The sequence below is a fragment of the Homalodisca vitripennis genome, chromosome 3, assembly GCF_021130785.1.
Source record: "Homalodisca vitripennis isolate AUS2020 chromosome 3, UT_GWSS_2.1, whole genome shotgun sequence".
NCBI lineage: Eukaryota > Metazoa > Arthropoda > Insecta > Hemiptera > Cicadellidae > Homalodisca > Homalodisca vitripennis.
In genome coordinates, this window is record NC_060209.1 from 65,256,133 (window position 1) to 65,283,531 (window position 27,399).

General features: G+C 33.1%; 1 protein-coding gene across 2 annotated transcripts in view; it reads right to left on the reverse strand.

The window, feature by feature from the left end:
* The window catches only part of LOC124356995 (WD repeat-containing and planar cell polarity effector protein fritz), a 35,360-nt gene extending 16,615 nt beyond the window's left edge, over positions 1-18,745 (reverse strand). For both annotated transcript variants that reach the window (XM_046808353.1, XM_046808352.1), the window contains exons 1-9: positions 18,448-18,745; positions 14,568-14,703; positions 12,543-12,723; positions 11,350-11,549; positions 10,166-10,266; positions 8,166-8,280; positions 6,194-6,400; positions 5,490-5,653; positions 2,073-2,177 (exon numbers count right to left, since the gene is read on the reverse strand). In XM_046808353.1, the coding sequence (XP_046664309.1) occupies positions 2,073-2,177; positions 5,490-5,653; positions 6,194-6,400; positions 8,166-8,280; positions 10,166-10,266; positions 11,350-11,549; positions 12,543-12,723; positions 14,568-14,703; positions 18,448-18,530 (1,292 nt within the window). In that variant the 5' untranslated portion in view covers positions 18,531-18,745. The remainder of the gene's footprint in view (positions 1-2,072; positions 2,178-5,489; positions 5,654-6,193; positions 6,401-8,165; positions 8,281-10,165; positions 10,267-11,349; positions 11,550-12,542; positions 12,724-14,567; positions 14,704-18,447) is intronic.
* Positions 18,746-27,399: the final 8,654 nt, after the last annotated feature.

Here is a 27,399-nt window from a genome sequence, read left to right on the forward strand (position 1 = left end):
AGTCTGTGAAAGATCTGGAGTAGGAACTTCAGACTGAGAATAATGATGATGATCCTATACTTTTTATTTATAGGCACCTGTGGTTTGCACATCCTCAAAAATGTGTTCAAATCAGGGGCTAAGTGGAATCTAGTTAAATTTCTTAGGGCTCTCTACAATTTTTTTTGAAGATGTTCCTGCCAGAAGGGAATTTTGTGTACAAGTAACAAGACATATCTGTATACTTCTACTGACGTGTATGTGGAAATATATGAAGAAGTGCTTATGCAGCAATACAATTAATTGGATATATCTCCTGCATTTATCAAGGAAAGTTCTTCAAATTTTGTTTGTGTAGTAAGAAATATGTGTACAACAAAATTGCTTCATTTTTCAGGGGCTACAATTTTTTTTTCTACCCTTTTAAGTATGTCCAAACTATAAAAAATTTAAAAAATTAAAATTTTTTTTATGTATAAATACGCTAAAAAAAACAAATCATTCTGTAAAAGTACTTTTTAACTATTACATCTAAGAGTACACTTATTTGTGAACAATTTAAAACAAAAACCTAAAAGTTATCTTCAAAAATAAGAAAACTAGATGTATTTTTCCTCAATTCTGCACTACGGACCCTTATCGCCATGGGCTTTCTGGCAAGTCCATGGAAAAATGGCTGGGGTTAAAAGGGTTAATAAGAAGGACGTTTTTAAAGTAAGGATCGTATCTCTCTATAGTTCCTTCATTTATGTGGTTTCCGCAACATACACACCATCTCCCGTCATTCCTAGCGAACACACATTTGTCAGTTGCAGCTCTGTAGCTAACATATAAGTATCACTGTGCATTTTTAACATGTTTAAGGTTATTGAATCAACCACCACCTGTGAATTATCAGTGATCCTGCGTTTTGTTTTTCATTGCTCAGCGGATCATTGATCGTGGTTGCGCAGTATGCTCCTGCAATGACTATATTGTTCCTCGTGGCATGAATTAACACCACCACAACACCATGGTACATGGTACCATGGTGGTTTGTTATTATGGTACAACACCATGATTATTCCAAACATCTGTATCATTTGTTTGATCTTGACATGAGAGGATGTTTGTCACCATTCCATCAACGAGGGTCATGAATTTCCGGTAAATAATGATTATTGTAAGCTATCTGGCCTCACAAATTTTTATTATGATTACATAATAAGATTGTTAGATGTTAAATAAGCACAGTGCTATGTACAGAATAGCAACCGATACATGTGTGGTCGCAAGGAATGCCAGGAGACGGTGTAAATGCTTGTTGCAGCAATCACACGAACTGCAGGACTATAGAGTTAAACGGCCCTTACTTTTTAAAATGTCCCTCGTAATTATAGGAACATTAAATTTGCAATGTTGCTTTGACATCTTCTGTTATGTTTACTTTATGCAACTTTGTTGTGCTTTATTTGACCAACAGTGTGCATGCTTAAATACAGTGTTCCAGCTATCCACCAAACCAGCACAAACCAACTGTTAACAGCTGAATGTAAGCTTATCTGGAAGTCAACATGCATAAAGCGGTAAAAATGTTCCAACTAAAATGTGTTAGCATGTCTACACAGCAGTTATTGTATTATGCTATGTCCTAAAATTATATTTTTTTTAATAAATACAAAATAAATATTAAAGGGGTGATAACATGGTGGCTAAGAGAATATTTATTTAAATTTTACAGGAACAAACAACTGTGGTTGTCCCTCCTATTTTATTTATATTCTGTAATGGATCAAAAAGCCACTAATACCAGGAATTTGCAGGGAACCTGGTAGTTGGATGATCTGGTCTATAGTCTAGAGGAGTTCTGTAAACAAGCCTGTGTTCTCAGAGACCAATGAAAATGAGTATATTTTATTCTAAAATATAACAACTGTACTCTATTCCATTTAATTCACCATTCTGTTCTCCATGATCACGAATAAAGCACTCTGCATGGTGTCTCTTTGTCTTAACAATTTCAACTTTCTGGCTAAAAAACTAATTAAATACTTTAAAATAACACAGTATGTTTTACATAGGCAATACTAATTTTAAGTTCAGTGGAAACCAACCTCTCAAACAGGAGCAAGAGGAAAGCATCTGTTTGGGCATAGCCAGAGGCAAGTGTAGAGTCTGACTTTCTACTCCATCCTATTTGGAGTAGTGTTGGCTGCTGCCTGAAACGGGAAACATTGAAATGTCACCAACATATTTTAAGACAAAAAATATATTTTTAAAATGCCTTTCAACATTTTTGCATGATATAATAATGATAATCTTTCTTATTGTACATGAATAATCACTCGCAAAGTTAAAATGTAACATTTCAAGTTACTAATTTGTATGTTATGAACCAGTTAAGACAATAATTATAAAGATAAAAGTACTAAATGTAGCATAAGAAAAGTAACAATATTGATTAATGTAACTGTTCCATATATCTCTTTTTCAAACCTGGTAAACTGGAAACAATACTCTATTGGATGTATTGATTATTTGGCAAATATTTCTTAGACTGTATGAAATACATAGATTATTATACTGTTTCTTTTATGAATAATTACTTTAAATGTTGCTTCATAAAATAAAATGTAAGTAAAGGAAACAGATTTTTTCCAGACACTTTCCATTGTTCAGTGACACAGTATCAAAATCGGTAACACTACATTTTGAGATTTGCAATCTGATCTCTTCCTCAGGTCAATAACCTAACACATAACAACAATCTAGGTTATAATTAACAAATCATACCAGAGCATTGTAACAGGCATGTCGGGTATCACAGCACGGGTATATGTGCTTTTTTCATTTATCTAAATTAATGCTAACCCTTTTCAAACTAGTCCCAATTAGATATTAAACACTTGTGCCAACACATTCTCCAATATTCCCAAGGCACTTTTAGGATCTCATTTTTCAGTAAGGTCTTCAGCCTTTCATGGTTCTCTTGGTTATTTTGAACAGACGTCACAATAGCACCAGGTCTGACAAATACGGAGGTTAAAGCATTACAGTTTCAGTCTACCCAAAACTCGTTAACAATGAAGTGTGTGCAGGTATTGCAAAATTGAAGGACTCAATCGGACGACCTTCACATACAACCGCACTTGTACTTTTTTCAGTCTTGGCAATCCACAATAATTCCACTGGGATTGTTGAATCTTAGTTTCAACATCATATCTGTAAATCCATGATTCATCACCTGTTATGACATGTTTCAGTAGTTCTGAATTGTTGATGAATTCATTTAGTGACTCCTGAGCAACTTCCATTCAGAGCTGTTTTTGTATGAAACTCAGCAATATAGGAACAAACATCAGAAATGTATATTTCAAGACATCAGAAAGTAATCTTCAAGAAATCAAGAAATCAAGAATCTTTATTGTTGTCCCACTTAAAAGTATTAACAATGTCAGAGCTGGTATGAGTTAGGCCACATCAATTGTCACATTTCTTATAACTAATTAAAATGTTGGGATTTGCTCAGCCTAGTATATTTCACATCAATTAAGTTTACAGATCTGGTATTATAAGAATGTACAGAGTTTCTTAGGCTAAACGAAGTCAGATTTTCTTTGATAAAAACCAGGCTTTGCAAAATGTAAATACTTGGCAGCGTTAGTATGCCTAGCTCTATAAAAAAAGGTTTACAAGAATCTGTTTCACTTATGTTCACAAGGCATCGAATAGCTTTTTTTTGACATTTAAATACTTCCTTTACACCAGCAGAGTTGCCCCAAAGAATAGTGCCATACAAAAGGTGAGAGTGAAAAAGTGAAAAGTAGGCATTGATAAGTATACTAGGACTTGTACATAACTTGAGTTTCTTTAAACAAAAGATAACTCTAGAAAGGCGAGAGCAGAGTGAGTTGGTATGAACACCCCAAGTAAGGCTAGAATCTAGATTAATTCCTAGAAGTTTCACAGATTTATTTTCAGAGCCTTTAGGTCTACTACTTAAACTAAATACAATGTTTTCTGTTTTTTCTTGGTTAACCTTTAATTTGTTTGCATGAAACCATATGTGGGATCTTTCTTTCATGTAATTCAAAATTATATTATTCAGGTTACGATCTTTACCTGATGTTAACAGAGTTGTGTCGTCTGCATAGAGTATGGTTTTGTTAGGCACAAAGGCAGGCAAGTCATTTACAAAAAACAGTAAACAAGAAGGGGCCCAGGACGGAGCCCTGAGGCACTCCACAAGTAACATGCTTAAGACTAGACAGGTCTGCGCCCACCCTCACATACTGCAAACGATCAGTCAGGTAAGAAATGAACAGAGACAGTTCCTTGTGCTCAACACCATAGTAACTTAGCTTTTCTATAAGTTCATTATGAGGTACCATATCGAATGCTTTACTTAAGTCTAAAAGTAGTGCACAGGCTTCTTCCTTGTTTTCAAAACTTTCTAATACATGAGATACAACATTTTCCACTGCCTTAACAGTTGTCAAGTTATTCCTGAATCCGTACTGAGCAGGTGTAAACAAGTGGTTATGCTCAAAAAAATTCACAATTTGCTTTTTCATAATACTTTCAATTATTTTAGATATAACAGCCACAAGGGCGATTGGACGATAATTGCTTATATTTGACCTATCTGACTAAAGCACTAATTGCTTACTAATTGCTTATAAAATCTTCCTGACTAAAGCAGAAGAATTAAGCAGATTTTGTGATCACAACTGAAATATTAATACGGTTTATTAGAAAAGTAGGATTGCAACTACATTTAAAAACATTTTTCTCTACACTCATAAAACAATTGTGAGTTTTGATGAAGTTATAATTAAACGAAATGGTGTACGAACTTGGCCGAGATGTTTGTAAGATCAATTTTTTAATTAAGTGTTAATGTCGTTAGTACAATATTACTGTTTCCACAAGCCACATTTTTTAAATATATATATATATTAAACTTTTGAATTGGGGCTGGTTTTGAGGATTTATATCCAGTGAATTCATATACAAATTTCCTTTAAGTGCTTCCATATAATAATTGCACTGGGCCAATTTAGTATACAAAGTTTACATCAAATGTCACGGAATGAGCCAAATTACATACCAACTTCATTAGTAACTTCTAAGGTTGTAATTTGATTGTTCACAACCATTTCTTTTATTCTTTTCATGTGTCTTTGATTTTTCATTTACTCGGGTGCTCAGCTTCATTACCTTAATAGATTTCTTTCAAATTATTCATCAACTCTGACATCAGAAGCAATATTTAAGACTTCTAAAAGATTTAATGATTACTTCAATTTATTCCCAAGCTATATTAAATGTTCTGTTTCATATTTTAAGGAGATAAAAATTGCTGATTGTTGAGAAATACATTTACTGTGTTTACAAACAATAAAACTAAAAAAGCACACGAATAGAAATAATACAAGATGTGAATTGCAAGATTCCTGTTGCTTTTGATCACATGAGATATTAGGTTTAATTGGGTGTATGAAAGATTAACAAGTAGATGGCTAAGCTACCTGAAGTAAGAGCCAAGGTCTAGTATGGTGGAGGGTGTAACGTCTTCGCTTATCAGTTGCATCTTGACACAGGCCAGAGACGTATCAAAGCACTGCAACTGACTTCGCTCATTGGCAACCATCACTAGGCAGTTGTCAGGATGCCAACACACCAATGTTGGAATCTGTTGACAAAATACTTAAAGTAGAAACAATGATTAACATGTAGAATTGGCTAAAGAGGACAATAGCATTAAATTAGTTACATATCATTTGTAACATATGAGTTTCACTGGTTGTGAAAAATACTGGAATAAACAGTAAAATATTGATTTAAATATTATCTCGTTACTGATGTAATTAAACATTAGAATAGACAAACATAATCTAAAAGTCAATAGTTCTTTGGTCAATTTTAATGTTACTCTTTAGTTTGTAGCAGATACAATGTGAGAAATTTTAGTTCATACCATTTTATGCACAACTTCCAAAAAAACAAAAAGAATTTAAAAAATCTATGAATCACATTATGTCATGCCCTATAATGGTTTAATAAAACACTTGTTTAAGCATTCTAATTATAAGAACAGCTACTAACAACAATTTACAATTGTTTTAATGTACTGTTTATAAATTTCTGTATGGAAATTATGCAGAAACTAGATTTTAAGTATTAAATATTATATCATTAGTGTGTATTATCCTCATGCACCTTCTGAACTTACAAATGCAGCCTTGACGAGGTGTGTGGCACCCTTGGCTTGATCGAACAAGACCAACGAGCCATCGATACAGCCCAGCAGTAGCTTAGCATCATCATGGCTGAAGGATAGACAGCAAACATGAGTCTGGAGAGGGATGCAGGTAACAGCAGTTCGCTGTAGACGTGCCTTGCTGATCTCGTACACACAGTTCTCCACAGTGACTTCACCCTGGACAGTTAATACTACATACTTCTCACTCACTACAAATGCACAGTCATTAAACACTTTAGTTGACAATGATCAGCAGCTGAATAGAAGCTTAACTTTGTTTCGACCTATTAGGACATAGGGCATTATCCTAGTAAGCAATTTATAACAAGATTTATTACTGCTTTTCAAAAATTTTAATATTTTTGTTTTTACAAAATCCTAAACTGAAGCACCGAAATCTTCACATAATGCTACACACATGTATACGAGATGTGTCCAAAAGTATCCGACCTTTACGTCTGGCATGAACTGACACTACTCGGCGGCAATGGCAATCTGGTCCCCTTCAAAGTACTCCCCTCCACAAGCCACTACCTTATTCCAACGCTCCTCCCACTTCCAGAAACACTCCTTAAATTCATTTTGCGGAATGACTGACAGGTCCCTCGTCGCATTTTGTTTTATTTGTTCAACATCGTCAAATCTTTTTCCTTTCAAAGGAATGTTAATTTCGGAAATAGATTGTAGTTGATTGATGTCATGTTTTACCAAAAAACCCTAAATAAGATTTGAGGAATGAGATGGCGCGTTGTTGTGGTGCAGGATCCAGTCACGGCTTGTCCACAGTTCAGGTTGTTTCCTTCGCACTGCATCTTGTAGCCGCCTTAGGACTTCAAGATAATACTCTTTATTCACTGTCTGGTCTCTTGAAGCATATTTGTGATGAACAACGCCGTCCTGGTAAAAAAAACTGTCAGCATTGTCTTGACATTGCTTCGACTTTGTCTTGCTTTTTTCGGCCGTTGTTCTTCGTGAGTTTTTCACTCTGAAGATTGAGCCTTTGTTTCTGGGTCGTAGCCATAAACCCATGACTCATCACCAGTAATAACTTTTTTAAATAGCCCTGGGTCACTTTTTATCAAATTCAGATTTGTCCTGTGCGATTTCAAGTCGACAGTTCTTTTGGTCTTCTGTCAGCAGCCGAGGAACAAATTTTGCCGAAACACTGTTCATTTTTAAATCTTCGTGTAAAATGTTACAAACTGACGATTTTGGTATTCCTAAATCTTCTTCCAGCTCTCGGACAGTCAATCGACGGTTTTCATTAATTGCTGCACGAACACGTTCAACATTTTCAGCGTTGAAGGCTTGCCAGATCGGTCATTACTCCCCACTGATATGTGGCCATTTTTAAACCGCCTAAACCACTCTTTTATTTGTGTATCGCCCTTAGACACGTCACCATAAACTTTCTGTATCATAGTAATCGTCTCTGATGCTGAATGGCCAAGATTTTGGCAAAATTTAATGCAAATGCGCTGCTCAACACGTTCAATCATATTGAAGTGCGACGCACACACACGGCAGTACTGTACGGAACAGAGCGCTGTGACTCACTGAGTGACCGGATCATATTCAATGCCTAATATGGGAAGGAGTAGGCTCGCCCCTCCCCTCCAATAACCGGTTCGAGCCGGTCTGTTACACCGCGGCCGCCTACTGGTCGGCAGTCGGATACTTTTTGGACCGACCTCGTATATTCTATTCAGCAATAAAAACAAAAACTGATTTCAAAGTAACGAAGTGGAAAAGATATTCTAGTAAGAAATAACAACAGCCTTGAGCATATTTACAGCATTATTTACAACTAACAGTACCACCACCTTAACCGAATAAAAGTCATATTGATAAAGTAAACATTAGTGCTAGATGAACTCCAAGATGACATTTAACCAGATAATTTTACATAACAGAAATGCAGCAGTGAATTAAATTTGTTTACCTTTCTGGAGACCTTTTGTTCTACTGAGTGTATCAGGTTAGGTTGTACTTGACTGAAGGCCACACTCAGGGGATCGTGCTCTGTGCGGTAGTAGCACAGCAGATCTGTTTGAGTTCTGGAACACATTTAAAACACTTTGTTCATCTCTTGTTCCATATTATATATGTGGAAATAAAAACAACAGAATAGATTAAAATATCTTGGCAGCCTAGTTTTATCAGCCTCATTTATTTCATTTCCAGCTTTTAGGTACGTTTTGTATACATTTGGAAAAAGTAGGTATATTTTGTGACAATTGAAATATTAATAATTTATTCTCATGGGATTTATACGTATTCAATATCTAAAAAAACCGTTTTATATAAAAACATTTTTATAACAAAAAGGGTTAGTATCTTATATCCATTCCAGAATAGTTTTAGTGTTTTTCTTTAGGTTCATAAAAGAACAGAATTGTGAAATTTTTAAAAGATAAACGGTTACCACATTGAAATAAAATGTTGAATCAAGCTGGCCAATGAACTTAGCCGAGACATGTTTGTACCACTACACAGGGTGTTAATTAAGTCCTGATACACATTGATATATTCCAAATGGATTGAGATATCAATTTAAAATCTTAACCATACCTATTAAAATACCTTTTTGGACTTTTTGAATGATAAAGTTGTTTCCCCCCTTTTTCAAATGCGGGTAGAGGGGGTCACATTAAACTTTCAAATTGCAATCCTTATCTTGTGACATGAGGTTGTACATTAATATCTCAATCCGTTTGGAATACACCCAGGAGTATCAGGACTTAATTTACTCCTTTAAATTTAAGGAGTTGTTCATGCCCATTACTTTTACTAGGATCATTGTAGAGATATTTTGTTCCTGTCATTGTTTCTTTTGAATGTACCTTTTAAATGACATGTCACAAGATAAGGATTGTAATTTGAAAACTTAAATTGACCCCACTTTACTCCCCTTTGAAAAAGGGGGGAAATATTTTTACCCCCAAAAAAGTACTTTAGTAAGTATGATGAGGATTTTACATCGATATCTCAATCGGTTTGGAATATATCCATGCGTATTAGGACTTAATTTATACCATGTATATGCAAAATTTTGAACATGTCTAGTTTTGAACTCTAGCGTTCATTTTCTGTGAAGTTATCCAGAAATGTTCACTAAGTGCTACCATGAGGGCGATTGATTTTACTAACAATTCTACTAGAACCATTATAAATGTAAAAATATGACAAGAAACATAATTAAACCTAAAAATATAAAAGTTTGCATTTTCTTTTTTTACAATCAGTTTATAAATAACTGGTAAAACTGACAAAAGTGATATGGACTGCATACACTCAAGAAAACAGGCAAAAAGAATGTTCGGTAAATAAAGAATAGAGATTCTGTGATATAACCCTGTGTTGTTCATTTCTGATGATAGGAGTTTAGCTTAATGAACTCCAAAACGAGAACTCTCATAACAAAGATTCAGTACTGAAAAAATAACTTACAATAAGAAAAAAAAAGAAAAGGTAAATAAATATCACAATAAATTTTTTTCCAACCTATCTCCAGAACATCCCTTCCAAAATTGGACTTTTTCTACAAACTTTGAATATGTGGGTGGGAATAGTTGAAGAATACCAATTGTCTGATTGAGAAATTGTAATTATGAAACATACAATAAATGTTTTATGTTTCCATATATGAATAACTATAATGGCTTCACATTATCAATTGCTGTGCTTATCACTAAAAATCGTTGGTTAGTAATACTACACCAGAACATTACAATATTATCCAAGTAACTGACAGGCTCTAATAGCTTAATGATGAAATTAATCACCATAAATTTTAGTACACTCATCAACAAACACTAGATACAAATCCATATGTTCTCAGCACATCGACATACCATAGTTAAGTGTATGATACGTTACTGACAAGTAGTGGTTAGAATAATAATATGTTCAATTTCACCAACATGTGCAGGAAGAACATACCCATTAACACTGTATACATGAACGTTTGCCCTGTCCTGGTCCTTTACTTGTGGGCTCCAGGGATATACTTCATCTCTTGTACAACGCCACCAAATTAAAACCTATAAAAATAAAACTATTGTAATTATACTATACCATGGACACATTGAAAGAAATTTTAATTAGAAAAAAAAATACAAATTTTCTATCCGAATATGACATTTAAGAAATTGAACTTAACTTTTATAAATAAAAATTGTAATTAATAAACTAATAAATAACTTTTTTTAGTAAAGGTTTTTTTATATTATAGTGTAACCATAAAACACTTTACTAAAATTATATTCAGACGAAAAGATACAATTTATTATCCATCTGCTTCATCTATATATTCCATATTAACTTCCTTCATGAAAACTTATTTCTGACCGTATACTTGTATTTAAATAGTATATTAAGTAAACTTGAAGTTTTATGGGTACATCTAATGCATATACTGTACATGCACGGTTTCTGCTATTTTCCAATTAAAAGCACTCTTAGTACAGACCCCGATTGTGCAACCAAAATATTGCTGCATGGTAATGAACTTCAACATCATTAATGAATCAACATGTTACCTGAATGAAAATGTGAACAATCATATTGTATAAATCAGGATGTCAGAAAATCTCAACAAATTAATTCAGTTGCAAAGACTCCTCACGGATGTATTGTTTGTGCTAATCTGGTGTGAAGTTTATGGGCAGTTCTTTTTTTGGTGAAGTAACTGAAATTGGTATTTCTAACCAGGATGTACAGAAAATATAGCTCTTTTTCTAATTAAAGGAAGATGAATGAATAAAAAAAAATTGGCAGGACGATGGTATACCATCTCATTGACATAATAAAGTATGGCACTGGTTAAACAAAATGGTACCAAATCTATGTATTGATCACTGGAGACCACATGGCAAGGCTTGTTTTGCAAAGCTTTCACATTAACAAAACAATCTGACGACATGCAGATATATTTGGCACTTCATAAAGGATCATATTTAAAAACAAAAATTTATGATTTTAGCTTGTCAAAAATACTCTCTTATTTGAAGAACTATTACAAAATCTCAAATATAACCAATATTACAACATCTTACAAACCCTAATACATATTTTTAAACTTGGTGTGTAAAATAATCCCTTAAAAAAACTGGAAATAAACTCACCATGTCACCTGACTTGTTGACAGACAGCTTGCGCTCCAGCCTGCGCCCTGAAGGACCTGCCAGCTCTACCACCACTAGCTTGGTATCCAGACTACTCCATTTGCGTAGAGTACCATGCTTTACTACAGGTTTGGTGAAGTGCACAAGAGTCACTTGGTTGTCGTTGTATGAGCAGAAAGCATGTGTGTTTGTTATACACACTGAAACAATTTGTTTTTATTTAAACACAACCTAAATTTAGTTTGTAAGTATACAAATATTAGTATAATAACATAATATGAATAAACCTTTAACACTTTTTAAACTTTTATTTTTCTTACGATGTACATTTCGAAATCAGTGAGATGAAATCACTGATTTCGAAATGTACATCGTAAGAAAAATAAAAGTTTAAAAAGTGTTAAAGGTTTATTCATATTATGTTATTATATTTATAAAACACTTTTCGAGGCTACATCTCTAACAAATATTAGCTTACACTTCATAAAACCAATGGTCTGTCTCCCACAGATAGACATAAAAACTAAAAGCTGTGTAGTTCTTTGCCATCTTTGGACACTCCACTGTATACAATTCATACTTACATTACATACATAGGGTGGTCAAATTATCAGACTAGATGTTTTAGTGTCCTAAACTTTTAAATACAGTGTGTTATTCTGTTTAACACATTAAATATATAAATATTGCCTACAATAACAAAGAAAAGAAAACCTGCAATAACATAGTTTACTAATCATATAATTGATGTGGACTGAATATTTCAGTGAGAAGAGTGTGAATAGATAAGGCCTTTTAAGTTCAATTATTGAGTTCAACAGTTTGAGTACAATGGAATCAACTATGCAATAAAACAATAAATATTATTGTTTATTAATAGTGTATAACTTTTTTCCAACCAATACAACAACAAAATTATGGTGCCACATTTTCAGCTGACCTTTATCGAAGACTACCACTTGTGGGGGCTGTAAAAATTTCATTTCTGTCAGTTTGTCTGTGTATCTGTCTGTTAAGTTTTTTTCATACAAATTATGGTAATTCATGACCTTTGTACATATGAAATACAGGAAACTGTTTTGCATTATACTCAGAATCCGGATTGTTAAAGTATGACAATATCTTGCTTAAATATGTAGATAATTAAGTTTCTACTTTTCTAAACATTCATTTTGAAATGTCACATAACTTACCATCAGAAACATACTCCGATAGAAGCTTCCCCACCATAAACTTGTCAAAGACAATTTCCAAAACATCTCCTGAGCTTGGACTGACTGTTATGTTGGCCAACAGACCAGAATTGAACATGAGCTGAAGTGTGCAGCTGTCTCTCCATTGGTGGAACACCACTCGCAATGTTTCCAGGTTCTCCTGGAAAAATATTTGCAACTCCAAAAAAATTTGTAAAACACAGAAAAATTTTATAAATTATTGTTATTTTAACAATTTTATATTTTTATATTTTATCAATTAAGACGGTTGTCTGAAAATCTATTGTTTTGTCCAGCACTTGAGAAGATATAGGGATAGTAGTGTCATACTCTCAGACATACAGCCAGTTTAATAGCCAGCGCTGTAGATAAATAGTCCTGAGCTTTGCTCCATAAGAACCATGTTGAAATTCACAAACTTACGCTCTTAATTCTGGTCATAGACTTATGGGAGATGTCTCATTTTAAAGTTATAATGAACACACATCCAATAGCTTTTCAGTTTTTTATTATAAAGTTTAAGGTTTCATTTTGTACTTTGTGAATATTTTAACGATGAAGTGCATAAAAGTTATATATATAAACTTTTTTTTTTTTTTTTTTTTTTTTTTTCCCCCTTTTGAGGGAAGAGGACACTTTGTCCCCGCACTTAGTCCTAAAAGGACCTTTGCGCCTCCCTTACTTTAATTTGTGCCCTCAAAAATCGATATAAACCCTTGTATATGTATTAGTTATAAATGTAATTTGCAACATCTTCCATAGTTTATGATTAAAAATTAGGTTGTAAAAGTTATTTAAGTTTAACATTGCTCTTATCGGGATACCACATATCAATAGAGCCATCAATAAATGGCTAATTTGAACACCAATAACCTGAAGATGAAATGGAGCAGAACTTAACATTCCCCATCAGTATAGTCAGTATGTACCTGGCAGTGTTGTTGGGAAGGCCATTCCTTAACCCTTTAACCCCCATGCATGAGATATGAAGTGCAACACTAGTATTGTGAACAATCGTCATGCACAAGATACATTGTGCATAATTACTATTGTGAACAAGCGGCACGCCCGACATCATTCAATTTTAAGTCATCAGCTGTGTTGTTTACATGGTATTAACAGCTATTATATTGTGTTAATTAGTGTTATATTTAATCAATTTCAAATGTGTGATTGCCTGAATAATGCTGTTCTGTTGACAGAACGAATAAAATGCTCACCTATGTAGGTAGTATAACTAGTAGACCTAATGTTCATTCATTACTTATGTGTAACATTAGCAAAAAAAAAACCAATATTTCCTATATATTATCATCTTGAGGTTATGCTATGAGATGTCTGATATGAGCAACATATGTGAGCCACTAATGACTAAAGGCACAGTTTTTAGAAAGGAAAACCAATACTCACTTTTAATAAAAACATAGTTACCCATCTTCAGTAGAAATTGCACTTTTATAAAGGTAAATGAGATTTAAAATTTCAGACAGCAAGAATTACTACTAACTGAGAGGCTCAGCTGTCATAGCTTTTTTAGAGTGTAAATTTTCGATAACACAGTTTTAATGATTTTTTTAAAGAAAACTATAACACACAAGTAACTGGTTTTAGAACATAATGTAGACACTTTTGTTTTTGTTGCAAAGGATGTACTGATTAATTTTAAGCATAAACTGCATATAAAACTGTTTTCTTGTTTTCTCCCTGTTTCATAATCAAAGGGAAGAATTAAACAGTTAGTGACATAAAATTTGTACAAACAACTTATAAATTAAAGAGTTGGCTCTTTTTATTATATGTATACATTTAGACAGAGACATAACTCAGAAGTACTAATAGAAAAAGATTTAAAGTAAAAAGATGATTTTTAAATTTATATATTATAAAACACTTATTTACTAAAATCAAATAAGCAGATAGTGACGACAATGAGTGTTATTAAATTATTTACATAGTCTATTCGATTTTATGTCATTTACATTATTGTTGTAAGTGATCACTTACTTCAAGTTCTTTTAAAGTGTCTTTTAATTTTGTTGGTCGTTTATTTTGAGGCGTCCAGGTCATCCCCCTTTTTTCAACATAAGTTTTCTTGCCGAGAGTGAAAGGTGAATCCGTAGTTGCTTTTTTGTCATGGAGTCTAAAAATAACATACTATATTAACAATAATATATTCATATACATTAATAAACAAATTTAAGCACTAGGTAAATAAATCAACCTACGGCTTAAAATTTAACTTATTGTATATTACTTATTAACATAATGTATAACAGTATAACCCAGGTAATTTTTATAAGTACCTAAGTCTTAAATATAAATATTATATTTAATATAGACTTAAAAATAAATAATCAGTAAGAAACATGTGATATTTCATAAGATATCAAAACTAAATGGTAATTTTTCAGCTGTACAAGAAGTTAATTGAAACATTATTAAAAATATTAACAACAATGGCCATCAAGTACCCGGGATACAGTGTATAACAACTTTACTAATTAATTAAGTACAAATAGGTTCACAAGAAGTAAGTTTACCTCCTTTAATCTGAAGCCCGTATTACAATTTACTTATAAACAGTCTAGCTAAAATGTTATTTATATATTATATTATAAACTCTACATAAAATTATTTAGAAACAGGGTGCAAAACAGAGCAATTGCTACTACGAGCCACTAGTAGCTAAATATAATAATTAATTTTTATGGGGAATAAACCGTAACAACTATTACAAAAGTTATAAAAAAATTTAATCCATTTTCCTCTTAAGAAAATAAATGATTTTTTTATGAAATTTAAAAAGACTGCAAATGTCTACCTTCTGGTTGAAAAAATATGTTTATAGTCTAGATTTAAAATTATATGTATAACTATAACAGAGCTTATAAAAATGTTTAGTGTCCATACATTGTGTTTCAATTTATGTGAAAAAAATATTTGTTAGTTTTATACTATAGTCTATATAAGTTAAATATAAAAACGTACGGTTTTCTGAAAAATTTATAGGCTACATAAGCAGCCACCATATCAATAGAATCAGTAAACAAAATTTTCAACATTTCTAGGATATTGGATATGAAAACAATTAAACTATAGTTATTTATTAATTTACGATTAATTATTGCGCCAGTTCTTTTAAAGTATTGAGTAACAATATTGTTCCCATTTAATTCAAGCAAACTAATACAATTTATATGGCGCTAGTACAATAACAATGTAAACGACACTTGTTATTTGAGTCAAAAGCTGTTAGACACGTTTATCCTTCAAAATAGTAAAAAGTAAGTAAAATTTTACAACACCATTTTGTTTCTTACATTGCACATATAACAAACAGTTTTATTCATCATTTAGTTATTAATTTTTTCCATTTAAAAATAACTAAACTAAACTGTAATACCTATTTCATAATTTGGTTTGATATTATGGTTTTGGAAGTTTAGACAATCATGAATATCAATTATTTGATTGTGGGAGTAATTTATTAACTTATACTACAGCCAATTTATATGTAAAGCTTAGTGGACATAAATTGTCATGTATTTAAAATTTGGTTTAAACATTACGTTAAAACAGAAAATTTTGTAAATGTCAGAATCCAGTACCCTGGTACTAGTTGTTTTTTCTCTACCATTCTTTCTATTTGAAAACTCAACAAAAAAAATGTGAAGTGGATCTTTTAAATTGGTACCAAATTCTCTTAAATAATCTTACAAAACAAGGAAAATGATAGAGGCATTGGGGAGACTTTAATAAGCGGTCTACACTCGTTATTAGAATAGATTGCTATTATTATTATCGAACAATTCGCTATATTATCTAACTTCGATATGTAAAAATTGTACACAATAAGATTTAGGCTTATAACAAATTAGTGTAACAGGAAGAATCTCATACATTACAGTTTTTAAAAACATAAATTTAATAATAACATTACAAAACAACAAAACCAACAATGGCCTAGACATAAGATTTCAAATAAACCTTACAATGTTTATAACTTGCCCAGCTTGATATCAATGAGTAACCGCTTTTGTGAAATGGAGGAAGGAATTCTCCCCATGTGTTACCAGGAGCCAAACCCACATGTTGAAGCCATTTAACTTAAACAAATCTTGTAACTTGTTTCTCACAATATCTCAAATATTTTCCTCATATTCATTGTCATTTTCAAAGTTTCCAAATATTACTTCTTGTTGTTTATGGTTTGTATTAAAATTACTATAACTAATAAATTGAAATCATATGCTAAGTTAAATAAATTTTAATATAGACTAATTCCTTCAGATAAAAACAATAAAACCATTAGGTAATAGCAATCAAATAACAAGTGCAGACTGCTTATTAAAGTCTACGCAAGCCATTTTTAGAAATCTCAACTCCCAGTTGGAGGGTTAAAAATTAATCAAAGGCTTTGGAGTAGGCTTTAATAAGCAGCCTACACTCATTATTCAGTTATTTGTATAAATGTTTCGATTGTTTTGATCAAGTGAAGAATATGATAACACAATTTTTTTAATGTAACATAATGATTTCAACTTATTAATTATAGCAATAACAATTTAAACAACAAGAAGTAAGTAATTTTTTGTTAATTTGTAAATGACAATGAATAAGAAAATTGTGTATGATAAACAATTAAAAGTTCTTGGTGAATGGTCAAGAGAAGTTTCAGGAGTGGAATACCAGCAACTGTCTAGCAGACCATCTTTGTGATTTTTTTACTGCAGGAAAGTGAGTCTGTTTAGGGAGAATCCTTTCGTCTATTTCACAAAAATATTTACGCAATGCTATCCGAGGAAGCTAAATACATTTCTGATATGTAGGTGTAGACAAAAGTTATTATTCTGGTATTTATTTACAATAGCGTGACCATGGAAAATGGACTTTTTTTTCATGGGTTGGGCATTTATAGCCAAGTATTATTATCACAGGTGTATATAAACTGGGGGGAAAGTATATTACTGTATTATATTGATGCCTTTCGGGCATTATTGCGTTAAGGAGCAAGGGCATCACGTGATCTGGGATTCGACTTTTGCAAGCTTGAGTTATTTTTTTTTTCTAAAAGAGCAAGCAGTGCGCAGCACTGCGCAGCGGGCAGGCATCGTTGACAGGATTAACGTACTAGTCAGCATAATTTCAGTAACTTATCACTTACCTTAATGAACATCCAACACAAAGGTGTGCCATTACCACTACTGAACTAGGAGGTTAAGAATAGACACGGAGGAACAAAATAGTTCAAAATGGCGTCCCTTCTTTATTTGAGAGAGCCGCGGAGTAATACCATGAACTGTCAAATATGGATAGTGTTGCCAGAGGTACTGTCAAAAACAGAGTTTTCAGAGGATTTAAAAAAATCGTAACTCCTTTGATTTTCGTTGCCAACGAATTTTTTCCTCACTATTTTTTTCAGGAAAAATTGTAGTTTTCAGGAAAAAAAAATGAACATACCTTTCCATGGTCACGTTATTGTAAATTGATACCATTATTCTTGTTAATGTATTAATTATAGTATAATCCTTGTATATGGTTATTATATAATATCGAAGTTAGATAGTACATTGAATAACTTATAATAACAATTGAATAATGAGTGTAGGCCGCTTATTAAAGTCTATAAAACTTTATTTGTGATCACTTCTTAATACCATAGGCCTAGACATATATATACAAAATTGTAATTGTATCGAGATGAGTATACTAACACGTCTAAATTATGACTGAAAACTCAGACCAATAATTTAAATAATAGACTTACCTACATGTTATGGTAAAAGTAAACTGTCATTTTATAGGCTAATCTGTAGTTTCAAACACTAGGTTTGACCTATATTAGACCAAACCCTAAAATACATATTTGTGAAAATATGCTTACCTAAAAGCTCCAAAATCAGTGTCTCGGATACCAATAACATCATTAAAGCTCCAGAAATGCACCTCACTAAGTAACGTAAACATAATAAACAAAGATTAGCCTACTACTTAACCTCCAAAAGGGAGTTGTAATTCTTGATATCATCCCGTAGGTTCATACAACATTACGATTCATTGCATTATAACTACAGCACCATTTATTATATTTGTAAGACTTCATAAAAATTATCAACTTTAAAATAAAATGTTATCAAACAAAAATAAACAATAATAATTTTATAAGAAAGCACAACAGAAACAAAAACTATTTACATCACTATTGTTTTTTTCTTCTCCAAGTCCAAAAAAAAATTAGTAAACAAAAACAAAACCATTACAAGATTAACCAACAAATATTTACAGCTGTCAAGTGTTCCTTTCCTTAAAAAAATGGCTAAATCATTGGTTGCATTAACACATACTATATTAGTAGCATAGTTGAAGCCCACTGCAAGAGGCGATGACTCACACGATTTATAGTCTCTTATTCAATGACAGTACCAGAATTTTTGTGATGTGCCTACACTCTACCGAGACCCATAAATATTAAGATAACGTTAGATTTTGTCAATATCAATATATATATATATATATATATATATATATATATATATATATATATATATATATATATATATATATATATATATATATATATATATAATAGAGTTAGGCTTACACAGTTACATCAAAACAAGGTGTACGTCAGCTTAATCGTCACTATAACATTACTAACAACAATACAGTGGTTGTTAAAATCGGCTCCGATAAAAAGTATATCTTGGTAATAAGCAGATTGCAGTACGTGCGTTTTGCAACATTTCTGTATTGCAAATTGGTATTTCAGGTATGCAACACTAATGATCAAAGAAGAACTGAATAGATAGTATATTTTATATAAATCTACATCACTGGCAAATATAGTTATTTCTGGGAATCACTGGCAAATATGGTCATTTCTAGGAGTAGAACCACGAATTAAAGGTAACATCTGGAAAACCTTAGAGCTCAACTCAACAATCGTATTTAGCAAGGTGAAACAAACTAAACCAAAAGTTATATGAGCAGTGTACATACAATAGCAACTGTAAACATAAAACTAAACAAGACACATGAGCACCTAAACCTAAATGTATACTATCAGAACGTCAATGGATTGAGAACAAAGTTAAATTAATTAAAGTTTGTAGTAACCACGTATGCTCGATCTGTTTATCCTAACTAAAACTAACCTCTCTCATAATGTTTGTAATGAATTGGGATTCCATAAATACTATGTCTGCAGAAAAGACAAATCTTCGGAAACCAGTAAAAACCCTAGTAAAGGGAGTGTATTGGTGGCGGTTCACAAGAACTATAATTGTCATCTGTTTCTTCTCCTATTAGTACCACAGTGTCTTCGTATCTATATCACTACCTACCTCTGGAAGCATGCTTGTTTAACACAGTATTACATACCTCTGAACAAACCAGCAACCCCTTATTATGAATATATCATCTTATTTGATAATGACATACATCACAATAGCCTCGCCGACATCATAATACTGGGTGGTTTATTCTCCCAGAAGTAAACTAAACACCTGACCCAGAACAGCAAATCTTTCCTTCTACGACGTGAAGGATCTTGTCTGATATGAACCCAACACATGGATTGAAGCAATACAACTTCATTCCAAACATCAATGGCGGAACACTTGGTTTGATTTTTATGTCATCCGATGCGTCTACTGTTACACATCATTCCGACCCTTATTGTCTGAAGATTCTCATCACCTAGCACTATAAGTAGATCAATTTAAACCTCCAGCTACAACTACATTCAGTGGATCCTATTTATGTACATGATTTTAAAAGCTGTAACCTGGGCGTTGTCCTTAAAACTTTTACTGGAAGCAACCTTGTCGATGATCTGGACTGGGAAGGGATTTCAATTCTCTTTTCAACACATTGGCTGATACTCTTCAAAGTTGTATTTTGATTAACACTCCTACTAAGAGATTAGGCCAAGCAAAGTTCCCGCCATGGTTCGTGTCTGAACTTAGAGAATTAGTTGTTGCAAAAAATAGCATACATGAAGTACCAAGAATCATTTAGCGCAACATACCATGAAATCTTACTCAAATAAGGAGTGATTGCCGAACCTTATTAAGAAAACGCTACCAAGAATTCATCACGTCCAATATACAATCTCAACCGACCCAAAAGAATTTTTGTTTTCTAAGAAGAAACCTAAGCTCCTCCAAGACACCACTAGCATTTTATCTTACTTTGAAAAACTGCTATCCAACTCTAAAGATATATCTGTCCTTTTCGCAAATTCCTTTTCCTCATTTTTCACAACCTTTCTCAAGACGTAGATTTCTTTAAGTCTCCACTTTCAGCTTTCAGGAGGACTGTGACCGATACTCTGAGGGGTGAGCCTCAAACGAGTAGAGATGAACTTATAAGCCTTTGTCTTATTTAGACAAATTATATTTCCTACTTTGTCATATCATCATTCTTATTGTCGGTTAATTTATTTGCATTTGTTGTTATTTATTATTTGTTTTGTGTTGAACCTTGTTATTGTCCTCCTCCGTAGACTAATGGTTATAGTCTCGGCTCTCTAACCGAGAGATCACGGGTTCAAATCCCGGGGAGGTCCAATCATGTACTTTGTAAAATAAAACCAGTGAACTTCGAAGCCGGCATAGCTGACGCTAAGGCTTAAATGAGATTAAAAAAAACCTTGTTATTTATTTGTTCAATTAATTTACATCAGCACTTGCTGCCTTTATTTACTTACTATTTTTGTACATTTTTATTCGTCCAAACAACTTATTTGTACTTGCTTGTGTTATTTATTATTATTTGTTTTTTTTTTGAACCTTGTTATTTTCTTCCACTTTGTATTATACTGCTAGTTGTCCAATAATGTTAAGTTTTGTTATTATTATATAGTCAAGAGTTATTGTGTCATTGAAATTCTGCACCATTTTTATGTTGTGTATTTCATAGCTTTCGTTCTTTGAATGCTTGCTATTATCCTTCATATTTTTCTTTTTACCGCAATTACCTATTATTTTGTATTACTTATTACATCAACTCTTATTGTCTTTTGGCTAGATGTTGTTGAAGTTAAGTTACAGTTTTAAATAAATATAGATATGGTATGTATTAATTTTCATTTATAATCAATCTTATTTCAGCATGTAATAATTTATGATAGTATACTAGGTTATGTAGATACACATTTGTAAATGGGATGATTCCGTTGTAAAATAAAATAAACACCTAGATACGCACTTTTGCACAAGTTTAGAGGAATATGTTTAGTTTTATTCACGTTATTAATATCCAGGAGGGATCGCTTCTGGCTGGTTTATATCTTCAAGTTGAATCTACATTGGGTACAGATAAACTTACCTCACTTACTTCTGGGATGGACCTATGGATGTTCAGGAGCGGCACAACACTATCACCAACAAGTTGAGATATTAAGGTAGAAGGGTTGATTGATAGGTACTGAGAAGGATGACTATTCTAGTGGGTGGTCTCCTTTAGTACCAAAGGCTGTTGCTAGCTAAACACGAGTGAGTTCTGTTCCCTACCAGCTTTGACTGGAAGATGCTAGAACATAGTTATAATCTCTCCATCTTCCAATGTGACATAGCTGTGACATATAGAGCCTTATATCCTTTCTCATAGTATTTCGACTGGAGGTGGCCCCTATTATCATCCTTACACATCATGAATATGCTTTCACTCCGGAAGCAAGCGCATAGTTCCTTTAAGAACTAGAAGCAATGAGAGGTTTCTCAGCTCTTGTCCTAAGTGAACACAACGAGTTACTAATTCTCCGGTTCATCTCTTTTCTCGTGAAATGATGTATATTATATACAAATCTTCTTTGTTTGAAGGTTATTTTTGACGATGAAAGGATTGTGAAGGAAACAGGATTTTTTCCGGACATTTGCCATCGTTCAGTGAAACAAGAAATCAGTAACACTACGTTTCGAGATCTGCAATCTGATCTCTTCTTCAGGTAAAGAACTAACCTAATACATAATTACAAACTAGGTTCAAATAAACAAATCTTACCAAAGCGTTGTGGCACGCCTAAGTCAGGAATCACAACCTACATGTTGTTTGTCAACTTCGCTAACTCTATAAACATCCACTTAATAAAAAACTATACAAAACACTAATCATTAAAACTGAACTATGGAATACAGGTCACAATACGTCTTCACTCGTCTACTAACCACCTACGACGGGGGTTGGTAGACCTGGTCTATAAGTGTTAAACGTATTAATTATAAGCTCCGAAAACTATTTTAAATTAGTCATGTAAATGTTCACTATCCATTTTTTTATTGCTGGACTCATATCAGGAAAGTGTACGTCCATTGTAATTAGCAGGAGACGGACATAGCCAGACTTACACTGTAAGTTATCAGTGAATGAATTTCCTTGTTAAGATAAACTATTCGTAGAACTAGTGTCTGAATTCCAAGAAGAAGGGGGCTACGTCACAGATCTGATAGTTGGCGCATGCACACTATGGTTTTATAATGCCAACAGGACGCTCAAGATTTACCCGACCCAGGCTTCAAGATTAGTCAAGCAAACTGATAAGCGTTGACTGATTAGAGGCTACCGCTACCGTTGTATTATTGACCAGCCTTCAACTTAAAGTAGGCAATTAACATTCCCCTTGTAAGAAAGGTGCATCCATATTTTACGGGCGCGCTTATTTATTACAACTTTAATTTAACAACTAATTAATTAATAATACTTCCAAAAATACTAATAAATAATGAAGTTTACCATTGAACTTTCCCAAAAAGGTAAACCGTGTCTTCATTACGATGGATATAAATATAGAGAACACCGTACTCTTGTAAATGGAGACATAAACTGGCGCTGTTTGGGCCGCACGTGTGGTGCATCTGTACGGACTGACCAAAATCGAACTGAACTGACTGTGTGCAATAAAAAACACAGTGGTACGCACCCTGTTACTATGCACACATTATCACAATCACCTGCCACCCCTCGCCCAGCATCTTCCTGCTCCTCAATGACACCAACGTTATCACCTCTCATTTCGGAGCTGATTAATAAAAAGAAATGCTATACTGTAGAGACTCAAACTGATGACGACAGCCTTAGATCTAAAGATCAACTTCTGGCTAGAATATCCGAATTAACTGACAGACAGTCTAGCTTGATCTCGTATATCCAGGAATTAAAAAGGCTCCTGGAGATAGCAGAAGATAGCTCAAAATACTAACATTGCCATGTTTGTATATACTGGAGACTACTGTACATTGTCGGTTTAAGAGCCAAATGGTTCGAGGTCGTGACATTCACAACTACGATACGAGGTATCGAGAAAATGTCAGACCTGCTCAGCATAGATTGAGAAGATACGAGCAACTTCCTTCTCAAGCCGGCATAAAGTTTCTAAATGGGCTCCCTGAAGAAATAAAATCAATAAATGATCTAAATCGGTTCAAAATTACATTGCGACACTTTTTAGTGTCTCATTCTTTTTATACAGTTGGTGAATTCATGGACCATCTCACTAGCTCCAATGTGCGGTAGTACAGGGGCGCTGATATCCAAAGTTATTTTTATTATATATTAATTTTACTGCTTGACAACTTTTATTGTTAACTAAAATCGATATTGTTTACAATATTTTAAAAATTAAATCGTTAGCATAAGACATTTCATTATTTTAATAATTATACAATTATTATTATGTGACGCATGCTATGCAATGTTAAAATTGTTTCTGGCAATAAAGTATATTGTATTGTATTGTTTATTTGAACCTAGTTTGTAATTATGTATTAGGTTAGTTCTTTACCTGAAGAAGAGATCAGATTGCAGATCTCGAAACGTAGTGTTACTGATTTCTTGTGTCACTGAACGATGGCAAATGTCCGGAAAAATCCCGTTTCCTTCACATATACAAATCTATATAATTATACAACAGATTTCGTAGAAAGTCTGCATTGTTGGCATTAGGTGACATTACGCATACTGTTGTTCTGGTTCTTGTCAATATACACTTCAAAATATTATAAAATAATAATACAGGGTCTCTGAAAAAGAATGCTAGGATTTTGAACGGCCCTTACTTAAAAATTATTTAAGATAACTAAATGACAAGTAAAATTGAAGCTGAAGCAACTAAGTTTTGTTTTCCGTGTAGCATAGTGGGAACGTTAACTTTTGGTATGCGCAGAATAGCTGCGCGGTGGGAGTCTGCTATTGTGACTGATACGCCTGGCGTCAGTTGCGAGTACGATGTTTACAGCGCAGCAGAAGTTACTGTGTTACGCAGAATTGAAATAAATTGTTAGTGTGCAGTGTCGGTTTCGAGTTACGTATCGAGGTCGAAATTCGTCAGATGATGAATAAATTCAGCCAGTATGTTGACCTAGTAATATTTTTTGTTATAACAGATTTCCAAGACTTCATGCACTAAAAGTTTTTAAGATATTCAGATTAAAGAAATCCAGCCGTTTAGTGTCTATACGGAATACTAATAGGGGTAAGATATATAATGTTATTATTGGATTTGTGTGTAACGAAGTAGACAAAAATAAAACACAATCAGATCGCTACGAATAATAAACGAGACAAGTGTATACAATTTAAACATTCAACTGTTTTAAATGTACAACAATGTTCATCAACCCACCCTAGAGCTTGACTGTTTGTAGAAAAATCGAATCATTGCAATTTGAACCATAATTGCATTATTTGACATTCCCTGCTGTGGAGGGTTATTAATGAATTGAGGTAACCCGCCTTTGTTTTTATCCCATTGTAAACATTTCCATACAATCTTTCTTTGTGCAGGAAACAATAATTGCCAATTCGACGTTCCGAATCTTTTCACGAATACAACCACATCAAGCCCCCTCTGTCTTTTATTGTTTCCTAAATTATCCCGATTCTTTTATCGGTTTACCAGCGTATCCTACATTTTGTTTTGACTGCCTTTGTGTGAGTATTGTTTGATGGTATTGTGATTTATATTAATTATTACTACAAACTGCGTACATACACAAAATATATATAATATTTGACAGATATACAGGGAGTTCCAGAACTCTCTACCAATATTTTCAGGTATTATTCCTGGACCAAAAACAAATCGTAATATAGTAATAATAATCTTTAAAACTCAATATTTATATTTACTTTAATATACTACTGTATCCGATGATTGTTTTATTAGAAGTAAACTCTAATGTATGTGTTGAAAAAACCAGTCGTTGAGGTTATTATTTGTAGACCACACCGTAAACAAGAAAATGTTAGTCAGTGTTTAGCTTAGACAGAATACAAATTCGAATAACTTCTTTACTTTGTTTCCATAAATATATACTAAAAACGTTTTGTATCTCTGAAATTTCAATTTCATTACCAAACAATATTGCTGCACATATTTCCACAACAGTAATGAGTTGTAATTCTGGACGAAAAGTATTAGTCCGGGTTTTTGTTGGAATTATAAAGCGGTCTATTAAAGTAGTATTCTAGGGCTCAGACCCCTGGGGGCAATTCACCTTTGTGTTTTACAAAACGCGCCCCTGCCGCCAGACAAGGGCGAGGACACGTGCGCCTTTAACACCCTTTACTCTGCTGGCATTGTCCAAGACTCCCCACCGTCACGAGAGTCACTATCACACGTTAGTCAATGGAAAAGATTAGAACCCCAGTCTCACGGTAGTCCAAAGCGCTGGTTCAGATTAGTCATTCCTCGTGTTATTTTGGGTTCTCGGACGGAATGCTTTATTGATTGAGGAGTTTCTTAAATTTGTAATGAAAGCCCATTCTACCTTCATATTAACTCTATATTCATTCGTAGATATTCTCTTCCGATGAATCGAAATATCTTTAAGAGATAACAGGATTTCGGACATTTGCCATCGTCTTATGTTACAAAACTGAACACGTGTCTAGTGCTTGAATGTATCCTCTTATCGAATATCAATTAACCTTAATGCACAAGTGTAACCATGAACTTGCCAAAGTGTAACTGCCATCAGAAAGTTGTACGTCAAGGATATTCCTGTACATCCAGAGAGGTCGGTAGAGGTACAACCAGTATCACTGCACAGTTGAGTGATAATGGATGCTCCTTTTTGAAGATTCCGACCTTACGGATTGGACCCAGTGAAGTGAGATGGGAAATTCTCCTAGATATTACTTTCAGATACAGGAATTCCAAGTAATACGTCACTGTTAAACTAAAGGTGCCAATAGCATCAGTTAAGAGCCTACAAGCTTCTTGAACTGTTATAACATAACGGAAAGAGTTGTATAGATGGACATTTCTCCTACGTTTATTGTCACCATCGGTTCTCAGTCAACGAGATTCCGGATCTGGTGTTGCCATACTACAATATATGTGGCGTTTGACACGTATCACAATTACTATAAAACTGTTTGAAGGTTTTTTTATTATCAAATTAAGGGTGTCTTTAAAACTGTGTGACTGTAAAAAGTTTACTGTATGAAATGGATGATCTAACTGTCGTTATGATTACTGATTATTGAATTTTGGAAAAGAGTGTGAAATAAGAACTTCAATTATAAACAATATTTTTATCTAAAGGTCGAGAAGGTATTTTTGAGTATCAAAGATTTATAGAATGTTGTGTATACAAAATAGATTTCTTTAGTTTTATTTTACGAAAATATTTCATATCTTTAAGTTTTACGGCCCACTAGCTTTCTAGTTAATACACCGAAGAATTCATAAATATCAACTTCTAATCTTAGAGTTTTGTTTGTACGCTAATAATTCGGCTATTTGCTAATGAACTGAATAGACCCGAGAAAAAAATTGAAAGTTTGATGAATTATTTTACAAATGTATACTTCGCAAATTTGTACGAAAACT